The sequence below is a fragment of the Semicossyphus pulcher genome, unplaced genomic scaffold (assembly GCF_022749685.1).
Source record: "Semicossyphus pulcher isolate SPU_LCO1_2020_fin unplaced genomic scaffold, fSemPul1.0.p SCAF_4, whole genome shotgun sequence".
NCBI lineage: Eukaryota > Metazoa > Chordata > Actinopteri > Labriformes > Labridae > Semicossyphus > Semicossyphus pulcher.
In genome coordinates this window covers 23,291,508-23,311,796 of record NW_027211715.1, presented here as the reverse complement: position 1 = coordinate 23,311,796, position 20,289 = coordinate 23,291,508, and the positions used below count along the sequence as shown (strand labels likewise).

The following is a 20,289-nucleotide window of genomic DNA, read 5'->3' as shown; positions in this document are numbered from 1 at the left end:
CGAAAACAAAAAGAAACATAAAAAGCGAGGGGAAAAAAAACGGGCCTCCTGGTTGAACTACAGCCAGCACTCCGCCTGGTGCCAAGAAGATGAGCAGCTTGGTGGTGCGGCAGCCTGGCATGGATGTCATCTTTTTCTGCTCCTTCTCAAATTATTGTTCACTCTGTCACTCCTCTTCCATGATTAATTGCCCTGGTGTTTGTCACCATAAGTCCTTCATATTTCCCAACTGTAATTTTAATCTACCCCCCTTTTTAATCTGGTGTTTTGGTTTGGTGCTGTAGATAAGCCTTTAGAGGCAAGTTGTTGCAAAGCCTTCCCCCATGTACTTGAGAAGACGGAGTGAACATGTTCCCGTTGCACCTTTTAGGTATCAATGCAGCCGATGATCTCACTCTGATCTTGACCCTGATGGAAGTAGTGATGGGTGTGTTAAACAAGTTTAAGCTCATGTATTCACATAGCATTTCCTAAACACAATGAACAGATGTAGAAAAAAGTCTATGACTGTACAAAATGAAAGCAAAGGTATGCATTCAGAAGTAAACAGGAATAAAATCCAAGTTAGGGAGACAAAAGCCCACCAAAGTTGATTGACTTAATTTCTTCCACTATCGTTTCCTTGGTCATTTGGTGCTGGGACTGGGATTTAAATGGACACATTCAAAAATTGGCTCGAGTTATATAAAAGCAGTGGCCACATTGTTAATTAGAATTTGACACAAATTAAATTACAATTACAACAAACAAATTTGTGTTTTTCATCCTCCAAAACCAGATCAGCCTGCTGCTCCCTCTCAGTACAAATGAATAGAACGGTAAAAAGAAGAAAGGCAGGAGTCATTCATTTTACTGATTACAAAATAAATACAATTCCACATTTTCTGCATAATATTGCCATAAAGGAGGACGCTCTGCTAGTGGTAATGATTCTTTGGCAAAGTGACTCCATGGAAAATGGCCATGGTTGTGCACACAACAATAGAGGAAATGATTTTGTGCCTTCTCTCACCGACCGACTGCTTGGCATCTTCCACAGCTTTGTGTTTACCTTCTGATAGCTCCTCGAGGGAGAAGCACAGGATGAGAAGTCAGGCTGGGGGGCTTTGGCAAAAAAAAAAACGCCTAAGAACACATGAATAGGCGACACCGGCGGCCAACACCAAGACAACAGAAAATCTGCCTCTAGACTTGACTTGAAGCTTGAGCTTGAGCCTGGTCAAGGATTACATCGTAGAAACATGTAAATCCATAACTGGATTGCAACAGTAGAACATCTTTAGTGTATCTTACGGGATTCTTCCATCCAGTGCAGAGGTGGGGGCCAAGATTCTGTCTGTTGTCTCTGGCCAGCATAGTGTTAATCACCGAAACTGAAAGGTTTCTGGCTTAAACCTGAGACAAGAGTTTCTGTTTGGGCTGTGAGCTGCTGATTCAAGGGCAGCAGGAATAACAGTACCCACCATCCCTGCCAAAGTGCTCTTGAGCTAAGTGCTCGATGCCTAAACTGCTGCATGAAGAGCTGACTGCAGCGTGAGCTCTCACAAGACTTCCCTCTCGATTGTATTCATTGTTCTTCAGGCCACTGTGGCTGGCAGTGGCCTCATAGCCTTGTCAGGGCCAATATGATACAGTCATCTGTATCCATTAAGTCAATAACGCCGCATCTCAGACCCCGCCACCTCCAGCCCCTCCCCCCTATGGGTTGGTCATCATCAAGTCAGACTCTTGTGCTCTGGATGCGGTTGCACCTGGTGTCTGTGTGAATTTGATTGTGCTTACAGGATCAGGGGTGTGGTCTCTCTGTCCTCTACCTCACTTTGTGATTATGTATGTAAAAACCTGCCTCTTCCTATATGTACACTTGTGCATGTATGCATGCATGTCCCATTCCTTTAAAGTGAAAGCGAGAGAGTAGAGCTATCTCTCTGTCTCTTTGTCTCTCTTTCATTTCCTATCTCGTCCTCTCTCCCTGCAGCGTGGCACACAGCGCAAGCATACACAGCATGGGTGTGCAAAGTGGTAAAATGACAAACACTGAAAATAAAAGACAGCAAGACAGAGAGAAAGGGGTCTTGTTTATGCATTAGTTGCAGGACTTAAAAGCCCCCCCACCCACTCTCCCTCCACTTAAAATCAGCGTGGGTACTGCAGGCAGGAAAACAAACAAACCCCATCACTTATGGGGTGTTTTTTTTTTCTCGAATACCACAGAATACATTTGCTGTTTTGTTCTGCAGTGTCCTTAAAAAGTACACTTTACATGCATAACATAGCATGAGTGTGTCCCTTCACAATCACATGAAGTGTACAAAAACGTCCTACACACATGCACCGAGTTAAAAAGGCAGAGATGAATGGCTATAGCTCGTTGTACCCCGCTGTGGAGGAATTTGTGGTGTAGAAAAGAAAAAAGAGGATTTAAAGAGATATACCAGCTGTCTGACCTTTCACCTTTGACCTCAACACCCCCTCCTTAACCCCCACCACCACCTCATCATCTCCCGTTCCTCCCTCGGCACTCGGAAATTCAGTCTCGAGTTAACCGCGCACACAGCGTTGGGTGATGGTGTGGTTTTAAAAAGGATGGTGATGGCAGAGGGTCATCGGTTGGAGTCAAGGGTCAGAGGAGGGCTGCAGATCAATACAATGTAGAGAATCTGAAAAATAGTTGACAGTTAAAATCTTTAGAGACATTGGGCCATATTTCAAAGTAAAAAAAAGTGTATTTAATTCGATTAGGTACGGACAGGTCACCAACAAGAGCTAACGTTATAAGTAAAGTTAGCTCATAAACATTGATGTTGGCTAGCTAAGGTTTCCATTAGCTCGCTAATATTACTGTTAGCTAGTCATCTGTTAGAGTGCTAGCTTTACTGTTCGCTAGATACCATAAAATAGTTAGGAATTGATGCCTTTCTGTATGTGCCATTTAACACAATCAAAGGGTAATGTTAGCTAGGAAGTGGTTGAATGCTAACGTTAGCCGTTGCCATTGCCTTTACAGTTTGTGATTAATCGCAAAGCAGTGAAATGAAAGCAGACTGTCAGACTCCTTATATTTGTTGACTTGAACACAGCAGTGGGACAAACATGTTGTGCCATGCGTGTTTGGCCACTGTATGCGCCTCCTCTTTTGTGCTAAATGTGTGTATGAGCATGTTTCATGGAAACTCCATTGTGTCATCATCACCGCCTTTCTCCTGCCTTTTTGCCCACGTGCATGCTGGCTGTCAACAATAACCTTCTGTCTGCCACACAAACAAACTCTTTATGCTGCTGGGTGGGAGGAAAGTGAGACAGTCCACAACACTGGCTCTGTGTTTTCAATAATTTAATGCAGAGGAATACATTAATACGGATCAGGCCACATTATTACCTCCCACTGAACTGTACCCCCCAAACCCCCTCAGCATCTGCCAACCACTGGCTGAGTGTTTAACAGGTCACATGGGGCGGCTTGATCCTCGATGTGTGGCCAGAAGACAGAGGACTCTTCACACTGCCTGATGGGTATCTTCAGTAGAGGGGGTTTCCAACTTTTTCAGCTTTTGGCTAACAAACACTACATTTACTGGAAGTGTTTGAATGTGTTTATCCTTTTGAAGTATGATGTCTTCCCTCTTCATGCCCCAATTTGTTTGAGATACAGATATTAGGAGTCTAAATACTCTCACGCCAAGCTACAGTGTCCTCACATGACTACCCATGCAACATACATGCTTTTCCCATATAATGTGTTGCTTCTATCCCTTGCTTGTCAGGATGAGTTATCACTTAATTGGTTTGTCTAGTCTTTTTAAGGGGACAAGTTCTCCTCTCCTTTTTGATTGTCTGGGTTTGTCGCACCGCACCAAAGCAGGGCTGAGGTTTTTTAGTAGAAAGTCCCGAGTCAATGGGTCACATTTGCTGCTGTCTGTTCCTCGGCTCTTTTTAAAGGCTGTAAAAAAAAAAAAAAAACAGTTGTCTTTCCCAGGCTTTCAGCCGTAGTTGCTGGTGGTGCGACCGTGATGGGTGGACTGACAGGCAGAAAGACAGAGTGCGGGTCAACCTTGCCATCTGTCTCTGCTCTTTACAATGCTGTGTGATTGACAGGGCTCCAGTCACTCCCCTAACCTCCAGCTCAGACAGGGTCTAACCACAGCCTGTTGCACATGGAGTTGCACAAAGCTAATTGCTATGGTAGCTTGTTTATTTTCTTACTTGTACGTTGAACAGTGTAATTAGACCGAGTCACTAATCAAGCACAATGAAAATGAAGCCATTGAGACGTACCGTACTTACTAAAATATTATGTTTAAGCATCTTAATCCACGTGGCAGCAATGGGAATACCCAGAGTATGTTGATGTGTGTCTTTTTCATGGTCAATATTATATCACAAACAAGAGAAAATTAAAAGAAGATATTCCCTAAACACACATGTAAAGTTTAATCTCAGAAACTTTGGCTTCCAAAATAAGGTTACTAAATACTACTTAGCCAGCTAATGGGTTTTGGCCCACTTTCAGAAGCAAATTACGAGGATTAACTCCCTTTTCAATTAATTCCCTGAAAAAGATGACCACCAATAATGAAGACGGGGTTTGTTATCAACAGAGCCTATTAGGTTTGTCCCCGTGTGTCTGAGTGTGTTCCTATATCTATGCGTCTTTGTACTCGAATGTGGGAGGTTTTATGCTCTTGAGTCAGACCACACAGGAATAATCAGAAAGCTGCCAGGACAAAAGGAGCGTTAGTTGTGAACCCTGAAAGGCAGCCTTGCTTCGGCAATGGTTACGGTCGAACATTATATTTGACTGAATGATCATTGTGAAAGCAGGTGAGAATTTGATAATGAAAAGGCACAAAATGGACGGAGTTTTCTGAATGCCTCTTGCTGAGGCCATGGTCTGTATGAAGATATGATGGTACCTCTTGTATTTCTTTACATTTTTACGTCAAGCATTTATCACAATCATCGAGATCCACACTTGACGTTCAGTATGATCATTTAACTTCCTCAGGCAGAGGGCCAGAGATGGCTCCAGTCCTCACTCTGTTGTGAATTTTGTTGACAAGCCAGCAGTCATTTTGTTGTGTAGGTGTCACAGTTTCTCAAATGGTATGTATTTCATTTTGGAAATGGAACTTCTCAAACCACACAGCAAATGTTGCACAGGGAGCCCTGCCAATTACACAGAGGAGTTCTGAAGACATTTTCTAAACACCCTGGTCTGCCAGTCTTTCCCTCCTCCTCCGCCTCCTCCTCCATCACTTAGAATAATCTCATTTCTCCCCCATGCGCATCCCATTTCCAGAATGAATATGAAGCTTTCTTCCCAAACGGTCCCCGCTGCCCTTCAAAAACTTCTTTTCCACTCCTGTGGCAATTTATAAAGGGGCGTTCAAGCCTCTGGCCAGTTGGTGTGATGCTTGTCTGAGTCTGTTGGCAGAGGGCCCAAAATTGGTTTCACTCCTCCAACCCACACTACATCCCCAAATAACTGCCCCTTTTATTGTCAAGGACTGTCTCACAACCCCATGACTCACCCTCCTTTTCCAGCTTACAACTATGACCTGCTCTGCGTCCTATAATTAAATGCTTTCCCTATATATAAAATGTAGCAGCCCTTCCCTGAGGTAGTGGCCATCACAGACAGAGCCACCTGTAACCTTTGGCTTTTATGATACTTGGCAGGCAGTGCGACACACCAGGAGAGGCAGAAAATACAAACAAGCATACCTCTGTGTGTGTGCGGTGTGTGTGAATTTTGTCTGCCAACTTGTGGCGTCACAGTATGGCGAGGTTACACAGAAGACAGATAGGGTGTCACCCCTCTGTGGTAAACAAAATGGCTGTGCAATAAAGTCCGCATTTAGGAGGTCAGCTTGCCGCCCAGGCCGACCACCTGCCAATCCATTCGCCCCCCGCTGCATGACCCCGACGCTCGCTGTTGTGCACTCAACCTCAACAGAGGTGGATTTCAGCTAAAAGCCTCACAGCTCTGGGTGTTTATTGGAAGGACAGTGCTGCCTCATAATGTTCAGAGTAAACCCATTTCCCGCCAATTGAACTCAGGGCAACACCTGGAGGAAAACAAAAGGTTTGAGATTCAGTGAGATTCTAGTAATTTGCTCTCAAATCTTTTGGTAAACCACCACTTCCTTTTCGAAAGTTGCTGGACACCAGGGTCTATCAGGTTTCCAAAAAAGCTATGAAAGCTGGCTGAACATTGATCTGACAAAGTCACAAAACACAGATCAGTCTGAGCCTTAGAAAGAAGAAGTTTTAAAGTTACAAAAATGCTGCGAACACTTCTTTGCACCAAAGCTCAGAAGGCCCAATAGATCCCAGAGAAAGGTTACGGTGCTCCCAGGGGGATAGCAGATGGCCAACACAAGGTGTCTCTGAGGTGTCAAGCACCATTTCTGGGCCTGGGAGGTCAGGAACAGTTGAGGGCAAAGGCTCCTGGGAAAGGTACTCCAAGGAGAGGTTGCCAGGGCAGGGCGTTCTGCAATCTCTTAATGAGGTCATGGCGGTGCAGTTCTGCTTACCTAAGCAAACAACCTTCACTTTAAGCCAAAGGAGGGTGCTCACGCATGGCCTTAACAGAAAATATAGATCACTTTTAGTATGTTCTGGAGTTTATTCTGTCCGTACAGACGACATTGCACAGCGACAGATGTTTGAATTTGTTGTCCCTCGGATCTGAAACCAAAGACCAAGGACTCTGACGTGCCTACTCGGGAATATAAAGTGTCTCTGCAAATGTGTGCACCCTAATGTTCAAACAGTTTCTTGAACGTTCTGTATTTGAATAGATCTAATATTGGAATGGTTTCACACGGGAAAATTGGATGCGACAGATGGCTGGTCACCAATGAGTCGAGCACAAAGAGAACGGTCTAGACCTGATCTATATGTAAAATGTCACGAGATAGCTTTAGTTGAGACTTGGTCCTATATAAAATTGATCATTCCTAGACAGATTGACTTTCTCTTGGCTATTATTTCTGTAGCTTTTACATCAAACATGCATGGTCGTAGGAATAGTTTCCCTGATCTCTGCATACCTTACCACCTGTTGCATGATAAGGCCGTCCTTCTTTTGCATCTAAAGTAATTCAAAGCTTAACATTGAAAGTTTTTCCGCTACAAATGTGCAGAAAATATATTTCAACATGTATGAATATGTTTTCCCTGCCGTCCACCGGGGCTTCCCTACACACGGCGCTTAATGACAGGTGCGCCTTGTTTGAAATTCCTCCGACACAGATCTCTCCGGATGGAGTGTGTGGCAACAAAGGAGTGAAGCTAGGAGGTAGATACACACTGGGGCATTTACATAATAGTCCTGCAGTTCCATGCAAATTCATGTGATTCCCCAGCAAACATCTGCAATGCAAGCAGAGTTTAGTATGCATGAGTTCGAGGGGGGAAGGGAAGGAGAGAGAGAGGAAATGAGGGAGAGGAGGGGAAGGGGTGAGCTGGAGAAAAAGAAAACAGAGATGGAGGATTTGAAGGACGACTGGTTTGATCAGGGGGATATATTTAGAAGCCAAACACACCCTTCTTCACACTCACACACACACGCTCTGTCTCTTTTGCTGCCCATATGCTTCTAACCATTTGCGTAGCTTTTAGGTATTCCCCTTTTTTTTCTCATGGTAGACTTTGCCTTAAATCTAGCCAATATTCTGATGCAGGAGGATAAAAAGGTGCAGTGAGAGAGGGGAGGAAGAGAGGGACTGAGAGAGAAAGGGCAGGGAAACCATCCCAATGACACATGAAATCAATACTGTTAGGGTTTCAGCGTGGTGAAAAACAGATGGTTGCTATAGACTTGTTTTATTGCTAAGGTAGAGGTGTGTGTATGTGTGTGTGTGTGTGTGGGTATACCCAGAAGACAAACAATAACACAGATAGAGAAATTATTCGTACAGCCTTCATATAAACAAGTTCACACTAAATTATGACAGGCCTGTAGACCAAATGCACACATAAAATTGCAAAAAAAAAGGGAATATAAATTCACCTTTACACATTTGCACATATAACTACGGCCAACATAAAGTAGGCTACCATATGCTCACATAAATACACTTACATGTCTCATATAATCATACTTAACCTAGTCGTGCACCGACACTGATACCCTGAATGGACCTGCGTCTTACATCTCTGTGTCGTTGCTATTCTGTGGGCTATGAATCAATGAAAGACTGGTTGAGGTAAAAGCCTGTAACTCGGGGCTGACGCATAAAAACTTCATCTGAGTTGAAACACTGCAGAAGCAGAGACAGCGACTGAAGGCTGGAAATAAACAGCAGATAGCCGACTTTAGAGATGGCCTTGAAAAAGGCTGTATTCGCTCAAAAAGTTGTTTCCATCATACTTCAACAGCTAAAAGCAGAATTGACTACTTTATTTTCAGCTCGGTCTCCCACATCAGCCTGATTTGTTCTTTCAAAAATGTCATGATGTCATTGTTGGTTTCAGAGATACGTGCAGACTTGAACAAGTCGCCTGAAACACGTAGCTTACATAGATAATTACTTGCCATCACACAGCAACCAGCAAACGACTGGCATTGGGCAGTTTGGAAAGGTCACTCAGAACACTGAGCATCTACAATAGTTGGTCTACTTGGCTACCAACAGTTGCTAACACTGAGTAAGCCATTTTAACAACCATGTATTGCCCAAAGCAACACTAGATTATTTAGTCGTATGCTTTGTCAGCTACTGCTCTCATAGTCCTGTTAGTAAGTGTTTCAGCCTCCAATTTCAAGTTTCAGCTTTCCTTTTTCAACTAGCGCTAAGCTAGCAACTACCAGTTAGCTCTTTACTGTCAGCCAAAACTATCAGCTGTTGGTGCTGCTGGGTCAAATACGAACCAAAGTGAGCACTGCTAACGGAAATAAGCAAGTCATCTATACGAGTAAGTTTTGCTAACTACGTAGCTAATGATATGAATTTTTGCAAGTGTTGCATTAGCTGCTAAATGCTACCATTCCACTCTAGCAGACATGGATTTAAAATTTTCGTTTTGTCTGTGACATGAAACTAGGGTTTGTCTTTGTCAGCCATCATCTACAAGCTTTGTTAGCTTCAACTACAAGGTAACAGTAAACTAGGCCTATCATGTGTTCCAGATAGGACGACGTGTCTCCTCACCTGATCTCGTACAGCTCTTGGCATCTCATTGGAAGCAGATGTTTACAAAACGGACTGGACTCTCTATAACCCTCTGTAGTAAGGCGCGACTTCATTTGTTAGAAAACTGTATTACCTAGAAAAAGAAAACCTTTATTCTTCCTGTGACATTTGGACAGATTTTTCAAAGCCAGTTTCCCACAACCTCCTCAAACTTCCTCCCAGGAGAGAGGAGCCAACACACATCCCTGGAGAGTGCACAACATCCGTACCAGGCTGAAGCAGGGAGTCACTGTAAACAAGGCCTGTCAGAGTCCTGGAGCCAAAAATTAGATGCTGTCGATACCCAAACTCCGGAAACCAAACAATGCATGAAAAACACACTCCTGCACTCGGAAAGTCCAACTGCCTTTTTGGAACAAGACAAACACTGAAAATATTATTCTTTTTGAAGTTCTGAACATCAAACATGCATTTTTGATCATCAAGCTGAGGTCTTTTTAACTGTGCGGGAAGTGAGATTACTGTTCACCTCATAAAAGAGACTATTAATGTGCTCCCTCAGGTGATGACTAGTTGTTTTTCTCCCCGCGAATACAACTTCACATCTTAACAGTGTGTGTGTGGGAAGAACTGTTTGTAACAGCGCTGTGTACGAGTGGATGGAAATAGCTTCGTGTCTTCAAGTCAATGGTCTCGAGGCCTCTTCTCGAGAAATTCATGTCTATACTTATCTGTACCATCTTTCTCTTTGTCAGACTCGCATGAGCCCACAGTCTTATTTCTATCGGGCTTGCTCTCATTTCATGCTTATGGCGCAAATTCAGATCTCCCCCTTCCATCCGCTGCCTTTCTCAATCTCACTAATCAAATGCATTAGTTGAGTATTACATGGGGAAATGAGCTGAATTTAAAGCTTGACCATGTCAAAGTGAGAGTCGCTGATAGCCAGTGACTGCCGTCCCTCAGTGGATATGGAAACTGTGCCCCCATTTTGGCCTTAATTACAGGAGCATGGTGACTGGATAATATCTGGAGTGATGGCCACTTATCACGGGAGCAAAAGTTAGTTGAAGCATGGAAATACATTTGACTATCAATGGGAACTACCTCCAATTTAACGGACATCTGTCACAGTCAGACTGTCTGAAAAAATAAGAAGCTTTTACTTTCTTGCATTAAAGTGTGAATATTAAATATTTTCATTTCAGAAAGGGCAGAAAGCCTTCGGATGATATTGGCAAATACACAACTACACCCACTTCTTAGATCTGGTTTAGTGCACCAACTTCTGGGTAAATAATGATCAACTTCCTTTGTGCAAATGAGCTCCTTATGCTAATGTAGACCTTTGTGCAGCTGCAAAAGACGCCTTCATTTTAAGATACAGTTCCTGATTTTCGTTTTACCCATATTTAATCAACCAAAGTTGCACCAAATGTTGTATACAGTATACAGTTTGTGTTTTAAGCTGTGGCAAGTAAGTACCTTAAAATCTGGAGTATAAGTTGCACCAGAATTTAAGACGCAGTCTGTTTTTGGGGTTATCCCAGAGGGAAAAAATGTATTAATAGAAACATGATTTCAACACTATTTCAATTATTTTCTTTTGAAACACACACAAATTACAGCCCAGCATCTGTTTCCGCCATGTCGAGTTTGCAATCCTGCAAGCTACCAGTGTGGTAGTTGAACTCAGCCTACGGTAACATTCACTGTTGTGAGGATGGCGGCTGCACTGGCGACCATGGCGACGCATGTCCAAACCTTTAGCTCGATTATAGAGTCATCGTCTGGATAAAATACAGCAACACAATAAAATACCTCTCTGCATTTTGTACTGGTATATTGGTCACACGCAGCCAATTTTTTAAATGAAAAAAATGTATTGAAAGTATTGAATTTTACGGTAGGTTGTGCTTTCACTTTTCCAATACTATCTTATGCAAGCGTAACAATCACAAGCTATTGCGAATTGCCCGATTCTCCTCATAAACCAGTAAGTTGTCAAGTCATCCCAGTCACCATGAAAATCTGCAAATCACGACCATTAGCAGTTTCCTCTCGATCCGAGCCCATGATGTGAAAGCAGCTGAGGTAATGGTGAGGGTTTATCAATCGATTGGCCCCTCTGCTCGTGTTGCCAGAATGCTAAATACTCCCTGCCCATTTCTGGAGGGAAACTGATGAATGCTTTTAGCGAGAGTTGACAGGTTTTCCCATGGAGGTGCTAATAGCAGGAGAAACATGCTGTGCTTCCTATATCATGTCTTCCCTTTCAGCGAGGGAATGCCTTAGGGACTTGTTTTTTTTTTTGCCATCTTTGTGTGGAGCTACGTTTCCTGTTCGGGTTAAAATGTAGCTTTGATGAGGTTTTTTAAGCTTTCATTCTTGAAATGTTTGTGGGTTTATCTTTCTATCTGCACTGCATTGATAGTGGTTAAACTGGAGCCCACACATGTCTTAAGGTTACGTTTAGCAAAGCCTTGCAACAATAGCTGTTGTAATTGTGTTGTGAAGTGTGTATAGCAACCAAAGGTGGAGATAGAAAGCCATGCCTTAAGGGTAGGCACATAAATCATAACCTAGGCATGTTGTGAGTGTAGATAGAGTGAATCCCTACAGGCACGGCGAGATTCCCTTTACCTCCACCAGTGTTTACAGTCAGAACAATAGGTGCATCACTCAAGAGCCCCCTCGACAATCTGATACTCCACCGCTGTCTCTCTTCATCTTTCTGTTTTTCCCTCTCATCTATGACATCACCCACCCTCCAGGCCGAGAGAAAAGGAAAAGTCTGGACACACATGTGGGTCGTGTGTTGTATATTATTGTGTTGAAAGATGAGCTGAGCTTCTGAAAGACACCCACGCCTTTCTGGCATGGCGTCGCCACAAAAGACCTATTGTGAATGTCTCCCTTTGTGTTTTTGTAAAGCGTGTGTTCTTGCATTTCTTTGTTTAAAAAAGAGTTTTTAGAGGCCAGTAGCTTTGAACTGTGAATGTGTGTGTGTGTGTGGGTTCAGCTGTGTGCGTTAGTGGGTTTTATTTTGCCTTCTGCCGCACGTGTCCGTCTGTTTCACGCAGCCAGCCGAGGCGCGTGGTCCGGTAGCCGTGAAAGGGTGGGGCGCTTAAATACGCCTGCTGTCTGAGGTGCCGGGTTACACTGCAATTAGCTGCGGTTTGCAGCTACTCTCAAGGCCACAGACGCGCATGCGGACGTGTAAAACAGACGCATATATTTACCTTTCACCTCCTCTGATAATTACGCAGATTGACATAATTGACAGTTTTATTTTCGGTTAGCGTTTCTATATTCTAGCTGCATTTTCCTCCTGTCCAAACAGTCGACAAGTTCCCTGCCGCTTTATCTTCAGCCTCAACCCTCTGATCCAGATTGCATCTGAATGATAGAGATTGTAACCGTCAGTCAGTTATTTTATTCTTGCACTACATTCACTTCACATTTCAGCTCTCTGACACTTGTCAAAGGCAGCTTGCGATGAGTTAGCAGGTTAGGATTTTATGAGGTGTTCAGGGCCAGTTGGATGTGGCTGTTTCGTGGATCAAAACTGTACGTTGACAGAATATTATATTTAACCACGTTACTTCAGGGCATCCAGAATAAACTGGACAGTGTCTGCACAGTTCATACTATGATAACAACCCAGCATGCACTTCTAGAGATTCTCGGTCTAACTCTTTCTGCACGAGGGTGTCAGCTGGATGGCATACATGTAAAACTAAATAAAAAAGAAGAAATTGACAAACTCATTAAATTCACGTCATGGATCTCCTCCTCTGTCTTTGTCCCCTAATTCATGTCTTCTTAATTAAAGAGTATGTATAACCACTTGGCGGTGGCTCCATGCTGCACCAGACATATCAATGAGAGAGAGTGTGTGTGCATGTGGGGTGGCAGGCGTCTCCGCAGCTCCTCCGCCTTGCTTGGGGGATTAATGGCAATTTGACTAAAACAAAGAGACGGTGCCTGGAATATCATTGGGTGCCTGCGTAATTACAAGGCAATGAGATAAGCAAATAACGACAAGATGTGGCGATTAGGGAAGGGGAAAAAAAGGGAAGACAACAGTGACTCCGGCTAATTACGGGGCGGGAGGAGGCGCTGGTTTCAAGATGGGGGGGGGGAGGCTACAAGGCTGGTGGTGGTAGTGTCACCAACACATTATTACCTGCCTTCCATTTATGTGTCAGCGGCAATGAGGGGTTGTGGAAAGGGTTTGGGTACTTGTCATTGACCTTTTTGCTCACCTTTCATTTCATTTAAGCATTTTATTGTGTTTTTTTGTATCTGTATGTTTTGAACTATAATTTAAAAGTCCAGAACAAAACTAATTTTCCTGTTATCCTTCTTTCCTTTCGCAGAGTGCCAAGCCGTCCTGCGTGAAGACCCCAACCATCCCTGCGCAGTCGGGGCCTCGGCTCTCCAGCCAGGTCAAAGATCAGTCCCACCCCACCCCTCCCTGTCCCCCCCCCTTTCCCTACTGGAGCCAAGATGGCCGCCAGCGGTGCCCCTCGCCTCTCCTTGCAACTCCTGCTGCCTGTCACCACTCTGCTGCTATCACTGCTGCTCACAGACTCCCACGCCTTATGTAAGTATCACGACACACACGCGAGCCAGCCTTCCTATGCAGTGCCCTTTAGAGGCTCATCATTCAAGTTTGATCCTCGGATTAGAAACGGGGGGAAAGTGAGGAAAGGTTGTGGAAGGCAGGATAACAAAGTGAACATTCGTTCCTAGAGTATTTAATAGAGATACTTCAGCTGCTTTTTCTTACTTTGCTTCTCCGTTTGCTTTTCGTAGGATCGTATTTCTGTCTCATGTTGTTGATATCTCATTTTTGAAAGGCTGTCTTCCTCTCCAAAAGGTCTGTTGTTTATTGACTGTCTCTGCTTCTGCGGAGAGAGGAGAAAATAAGAATTAAAATGTCAAGAGCTGGGTTTTATTTGTAAAAATAAGTAAATCTGTATTTTACCTAAAACAAGAGAAAACCTAACACCGAAAAGAAAAAAGGACTCATTTGATTTATCAGATCCTAATCAAACACCCAGACAATGTTCGATCTGACCCTGCAGACATGATGCCTGTGTGTATAACTTGTCCTCTATAACTGCCCATGCTAGAGGGACATCAGCAGTGTCTTATCCCGCCCTGTCAACTCCTGCTTAGGATTTGTTCTGCACCATTTCCCCGTTAAGACGGGCTTAGAGCAGCATTAAGGAGACAAAACAAAGAGAAGGCTCTGCAGAGAAATAGAACCAAGAGTGATGGCGAGGTGGGGAGGCTCCCCCTCGGGTTTCATTGTTTGTAAATCCTGTGCGTGTGTGTGCAAGTGTGTGTGCGGGTAACAATGTGAAAGAAGTATATATATGACATGATGACTGGGTGAGTGCCTGAAGGTTATTGTGAGCAGGTACGTCAGTGGCAAGTTTATATTTGTTTGCATGTACAGTTTGCTGACTAAACCTTTAAACCTTTTAATTTATATATATGGCTTAACAGATTTCCCCTCTTTGTATTCTTCAGTTAATCACATATCGTGATGTCTTGCAATAAATCTAGTACCGACGTATCGTGATCTTTTCGCTATCGTGGGCCGCGTGTCACGTATCGTATTGCGAGTTACCCTGCGATTTCCACCCCTGCTGCATGCAACATTTAAATGTTGTGTGTGCATATTTGCCTCAGTGTTTTCTTTATGTATTGCATATCTAAGGAAAGGCAGGGCTTTAACATTGTGTCATTTATATGGATATAATCTTATCCTTCCCCTCTTCTCTTTTGAGATCTAGATCTAGTTTAGGATTCTTCATGAAAGATAAGATAAGATAATCCTTTCTGCAGGGGGGGAATTCAGATGTTGCAGCAGTACGAAGACCAAATAGGAAGTCAGTAAATACAGTATAAAACTAAAAATAGATAGATAAAAATACAAGGTATATATAAGTGTTATACAAGGAGGAGTAAGTGACAAGATGAAGTGACAGTTATGGGATAAAGTGACATGGTATGCAGGATGAGGTAATACAGTATGGTATGAGGTCTAAGGTTTATGATATGATACAATATAAGCTAAGAAAAGTGTAATATAATATAGTATACAGTATGGTCACAATATTGTAATAATTTACATTAAGAAAAAAAACATATAGAATACTATAATATAATACGCTATATAATATACTATACAGTGTATTATTCAAACTTATCAAAACTTCATAAAACTCTTAAATATCAAAACAAGTTTATACCAAACAGTGTTTTGCTGGAGGCGCAGGAATAAATAGACCTTATAGGCACCCAGACTAACCTATGATCTGTATTCTGGGATAAACAAAGTACAAACTAGTCTAAAAAAAACATAATGAAATTGGAAAAAGAGACAAAATCTATCAAAATTGTGAGCAGAAGATTAAAAAATGATCCGAATATTTCAGAAAGTCTCCCACAGTCTCGCTGCATCGACACGAAATTTCGAGGAAATTGACTGTTGCTTGATTTTTGTCTCTATTTGAGGTAATTTGTGAGCTAAATTGCGTTTCCCTGCCGTGTTCCCCCGTCTGTATTTTGGTCTCAGTTTCTGACATTCGCTGAGCGCGCTCTCATTGGTTGAAGAAAGCGCGAGGAGGACTAGATGTTTCTCATGTTGGAACAGAGCTGTCTGCTCCTGATTGCGTGGTGGTTTGAGTGTCTGGAAGCATAATTTGAGTGTCTTTCAGCTCAGCTGCCTGAAAACATCTGAAATTTGCACTCAGACAGCTGTCAAACAGATGCCTTTGTTCTCTTCCCTTTTTTGACTTTTCTGTGTCACTGATGGGAACGCTACACAATAATTCACGAGGGAAAGTAAAGTAAAGGTGCACACAGCTCCTCCTCTGAACATATAAGGAAAGTTCCCCTCTGTGTTTGGACTCACTTTTTCTCTTTCGCTTCAACTTATTCAGCCGCTGTTTGCTCTCCCTGGTTTAAATAACATTCAGTGCAGTCTGTCTCATCTTTGTAGGAGATTAGCTTCCCCTTCTCTATCTCGTTCCCTCAAAAACACACACACACACTGACACACACGCTTACAAACACACTAACAGCAGGGCTCTCTCCCCATCTGTCAGTATCTGCCAGTCTTTGTCTGTGCTGCCTGTGGATACGATCGCTGTTTTTGTCGAGCTCTCTCTCTCTCTCTCTTTCTTATTGTCTCTAGTTCATATTCAGACTTTTTTGTTGTTGTTTTTTATTTCCTCTCCTCCCTCCTTCTTGCCACACAAACACACACGCCGACCGCAGTCACAAACACTCCCTCCTTCTTCTCTCTCATCTTTGGGGCCACACAGCGTTTCCCCGCCATTATGTCTGCAAATATATGCACAAGCTCACTACCTACTTTTGGCTCTCTCTGATTGTCTTTCACACCCACATGCAAAGCAATACACACACACACACACACACTACACACACAGCCCAGTGGTGCAGTTGTCCAATTATAATCACTCCCACCTGCTGGACTGAGAGGATTTGGGTGGGACAAAGACACCAACCCCCTCCTTATATCAACACTTTCTCTCTCTCTCTCTCTCTCTTTCACACACAAACACACACAGAGGAAGCCACCATCTCGCCCAGCTGAAAGCATGATGTCATCCCTCCCTCTCTCTCTCTCCCTCCCTCTCTCTCGCTGCCCTCCATCCCCTTTCATTTACACTCATAAATCACAGTGAGAAGGAGACGTTTTTAATCAAAAGAGAAAGAAAGATGGCTCAATAAATCCCGCCACCCCGACCGTAATAATGCCTGGCTCCCTGTTTGTGTCTGTCTATATTTGTCTGCATGTTTGCATGAAATTTGTGTGCAGGCCTACAGTTATAAATGTGTGTGTGTGTGTGTGTGTGTGTGTGTAAAGGCTGCTTTAATGTGGGAAGTGTCACCTGAGCTTTGTCATGGCTGACTAGCATATTGAGCGAGTAAATCTATTATATTTGTTGCGGCACTGCTGTTAAACTTGATGGCAGTGACGTGTATTTACACACTCACAGTAATCATGTTATATTTTAATATGTTATTTATCTCAAATGCCTGTCTTCCACAAGGCCATAAATAACAATCATTTTACAAGTAACAGCCTACATCATGTATGCAGGACTGCAGTCGTTAACGCCATCGCCCCACAGCTAGAAGGTTTCTGGTTCGAATCCCAGCTCGGACTTTTCTGTGTGGCGTTTGCATGTTCTCCCCGTGCATGCGTGGGTGCCCTCTGGGTACTCCAGCTTCCTCCCGCAGTCCAAAGACATGTTGACACTAAAATTGCCCCGAGTGTGAGTGTGAAAGTTTGTCTGTCTCTAAAGCCTTTTTTCCACTGCGGTTCTGCCTCATTGCCGTAACGAAGCTCTGTCCTCATGCCACCTTTGTCATTCTACATTGGACCACGCAACGCCGACGTAAAGCCGCCCCAGTGTGTGTTTTTAAATAGCGTGGCGGTGTTACGGAAGCAAAACGTGCATGAGGTGTAAACAAACAGCGCGTGCTTCAAATACACACACGCAGCGCTGTTCCGCCCTGCCGGCTCTGCAGTTTACACAGACGCCGCTTCACCTCTGTTACTACCTCTGATGCCAGCTCAGAGGCGGAACAGTTTCGCCCCACCCTTGCGCCTCTGTGCGTTTTACATAGAAGATGGAATGTAACAGAGGCTTAATAATCCCACCTTGAACTGGCAGTGTATAAGGGGTTTATGTAGCCCTGGGATTGACTGGCGTTCAGTCCAGGGTGTACCCCCGCCTCTTGCCCAATGACAGCGCCAGCCCCCCTATGACCCTGAAAAGGATAAGCGGTATAGATAATGTATGGATCATGTATAAACCAATTCAACACAAGCAGGATACAAATGAAATAAATATGATAACAACAGATACATTGATAATAATACTTAGCTAGCTACAGTAAGGATATCGACTATAAAAGCAAGTCACCATGTTATTGTATGTTTTTTTGCCCCCAAATATTTGCATGCAAATAAGTCTTACTATTCTTCTTCTTAAAACATCGTCAGTTATTCTATCATTTGACATAAACTGGCAAAATAGTATTTTCTAAGAGTGGAAATCAAGTCACCTATTTATAGAGTTTATGCAGAGTCGCAGCCCAGAATGCTTTTTAGTTGTGATTAAAGGGAAAGAAGCATCAAAACAGACCCGACACCACTGAAAGTGTAAAATATATAATCTATCAGGAAGTTCTTGTTCAAAGATCAAACACAGCAGTCGAAAGGTGGGTTTAATTTTTTACTTCAACCATCAAAAGGTTGTGTTTTTCACACTGTCAGACAGGCTGCTTAATAATTCCTCTCTGCATATTGTAAGTGAAGTTCATCACCGAACTTATTAAACGTGTGAATATCGTCTTAATTTCTCAGATTAGTTTTTGATTTACGAGCTGTGGGGGTGACGGGGTTGCCATGGTGATCACTATGAACAAGGAAGTGGCCACACGCACACACACACACATCAGCAGACAGCGGGACCTTTGGGGGCCCTTAATGACTTGATAAAACCTTGTTTCCAGCCGTTCCCATTATGAGAATTCCTTTAATTTCGTCATTAGGTTTTTAAATCTGGTTTTAGGAGCCGCATGGGGAGAGGGAATTCTTTCTGTTCTCGTCTTTTAGAAGTGAATATTTTCCTCTCCGAGCGGAAGCAGAGATCAAACATTTGTCACTCTTTTCTTATATATTGCCGTTTCCTCACTTTTCTTGACTTAAGTGAGTCTGCATGCGCCAATATTTGCTTGTGTTTTAGGACAAGGAGGCAGGCTTTTCTGTCAGCGTTTTTTCTGTCCTTTCACCTCCGTCTTACTTCTTCATTCTCCTTTCCCGTCAGAGCCCTCAACAGCAGCATTTTTTGGCAAAGTACTCCTAATAATAATTGGCCAGAACTCACAGTGATGGGGTGAGGCTGTTCAATTATTTATATTCCTTTGAAGCTGCCAATTGGAAAAGAAAAAATGAAGCTCCTTAGTGGAGCTCTTATTTTTCTTGTTCTTATTCCTTACATCTCTCTGTTTTTCTTTCTACTCCTTTATCCTTATTGCTTTCTGTCTTTTCTCTTCCACTCAAATTATGTTTGAGCCAACACTGTCAAGTTAACTCCTGTCAAATGTAATTTTTCTCTTCACCCTGCTGTTGCATGCTTGGCCCCCCCGCTTTACTCTATGCACTGTTTTTCCCTCAAATGAGAAGAAAACAAGTTAAATTTTAATTGAGTTACAGACGTGAATCCCTGCCTCGAGTAGCCTGTCGGCGCTGTCGAAATTCAGGAGGCTGTTATATGTTGAATTCTCAGAGCTCCAAACTCACAAAATACTAGAGGGAGACGATTTAATTTAGTTGTGCAAGAGAACATTTTTTCTTTCTTCTTTAAGTGTCCTTTGGAGAAACTTCAAACAACTGTTTTCAGATGAGAAAGATAGGTGTGTTCTCACTGGCAATTTTGGACATTTGCCACCAAGGATGCCAGAAAGCAAAACGTGGCTCCAATTGCAACTTGTTCAATGTTTCATGTGTGAGGTTTAGGTGGGGTCAAAGGGCATAGTGCTTGACCAATAGCTGAACTATGTTGGACGTAAAAGTTTTACAATCAAATTTCAAATTGGAGGCCCATCAACCATCAAGTTGGTATAGAGCACAAATATTTTGCGTAATAATATCAGAAAACATCCATTAAATTTAATGTATGACATGAAATATACCTCTATACCCACATTTTTTGTCAGAGCAATGGATCAAATGCCCTCCAAGCTTGCAGCTACAGCATTTGTGACGCTTCTATCTCATCTTTCCCCCCCCCATCATCGCTCTCTCTCAGCCTCCTTTCACTAACATGCTCCAGTAGCTTGAGCGATGTTAAATGTACTCAGTTTGACAGAACAATACGAGTGATTGAAGTGCATGAAAGACGTCATCCCTCCCCTTTTTCTCTTCCAGCGGAAAGAAAAGCCAACACGTCACCGAGGTGGCTTTTAAAGCTGTAATGTCTGCGCCGCTTTGATGAGCAAGTTTAGATCGCAACGGTTTTTTGAAACCAGCCAAAGAAGGACTTTCCTCGATACCTGTCAGACTGCCCAGGCGGAGATTTAAATGTATTTA

At 43.1% G+C, this 20,289-nt stretch overlaps 1 protein-coding gene across 1 annotated transcript in view; it reads left to right on the top strand.

Annotated features, from left to right (window-relative positions):
- ptprsa (protein tyrosine phosphatase receptor type Sa) overlaps window positions 1–20,289 on the top strand; it is a 237,093-nt gene that overhangs the window by 86,448 nt on the left and 130,356 nt on the right. Inside the window, exon 3 of the mRNA XM_069679489.1 lies at window positions 13,523–13,749. Within this exon, the coding sequence (XP_069535590.1) occupies window positions 13,653–13,749 (97 nt within the window). The 5' untranslated portion in view covers window positions 13,523–13,652. The remainder of the gene's footprint in view (window positions 1–13,522; window positions 13,750–20,289) is intronic.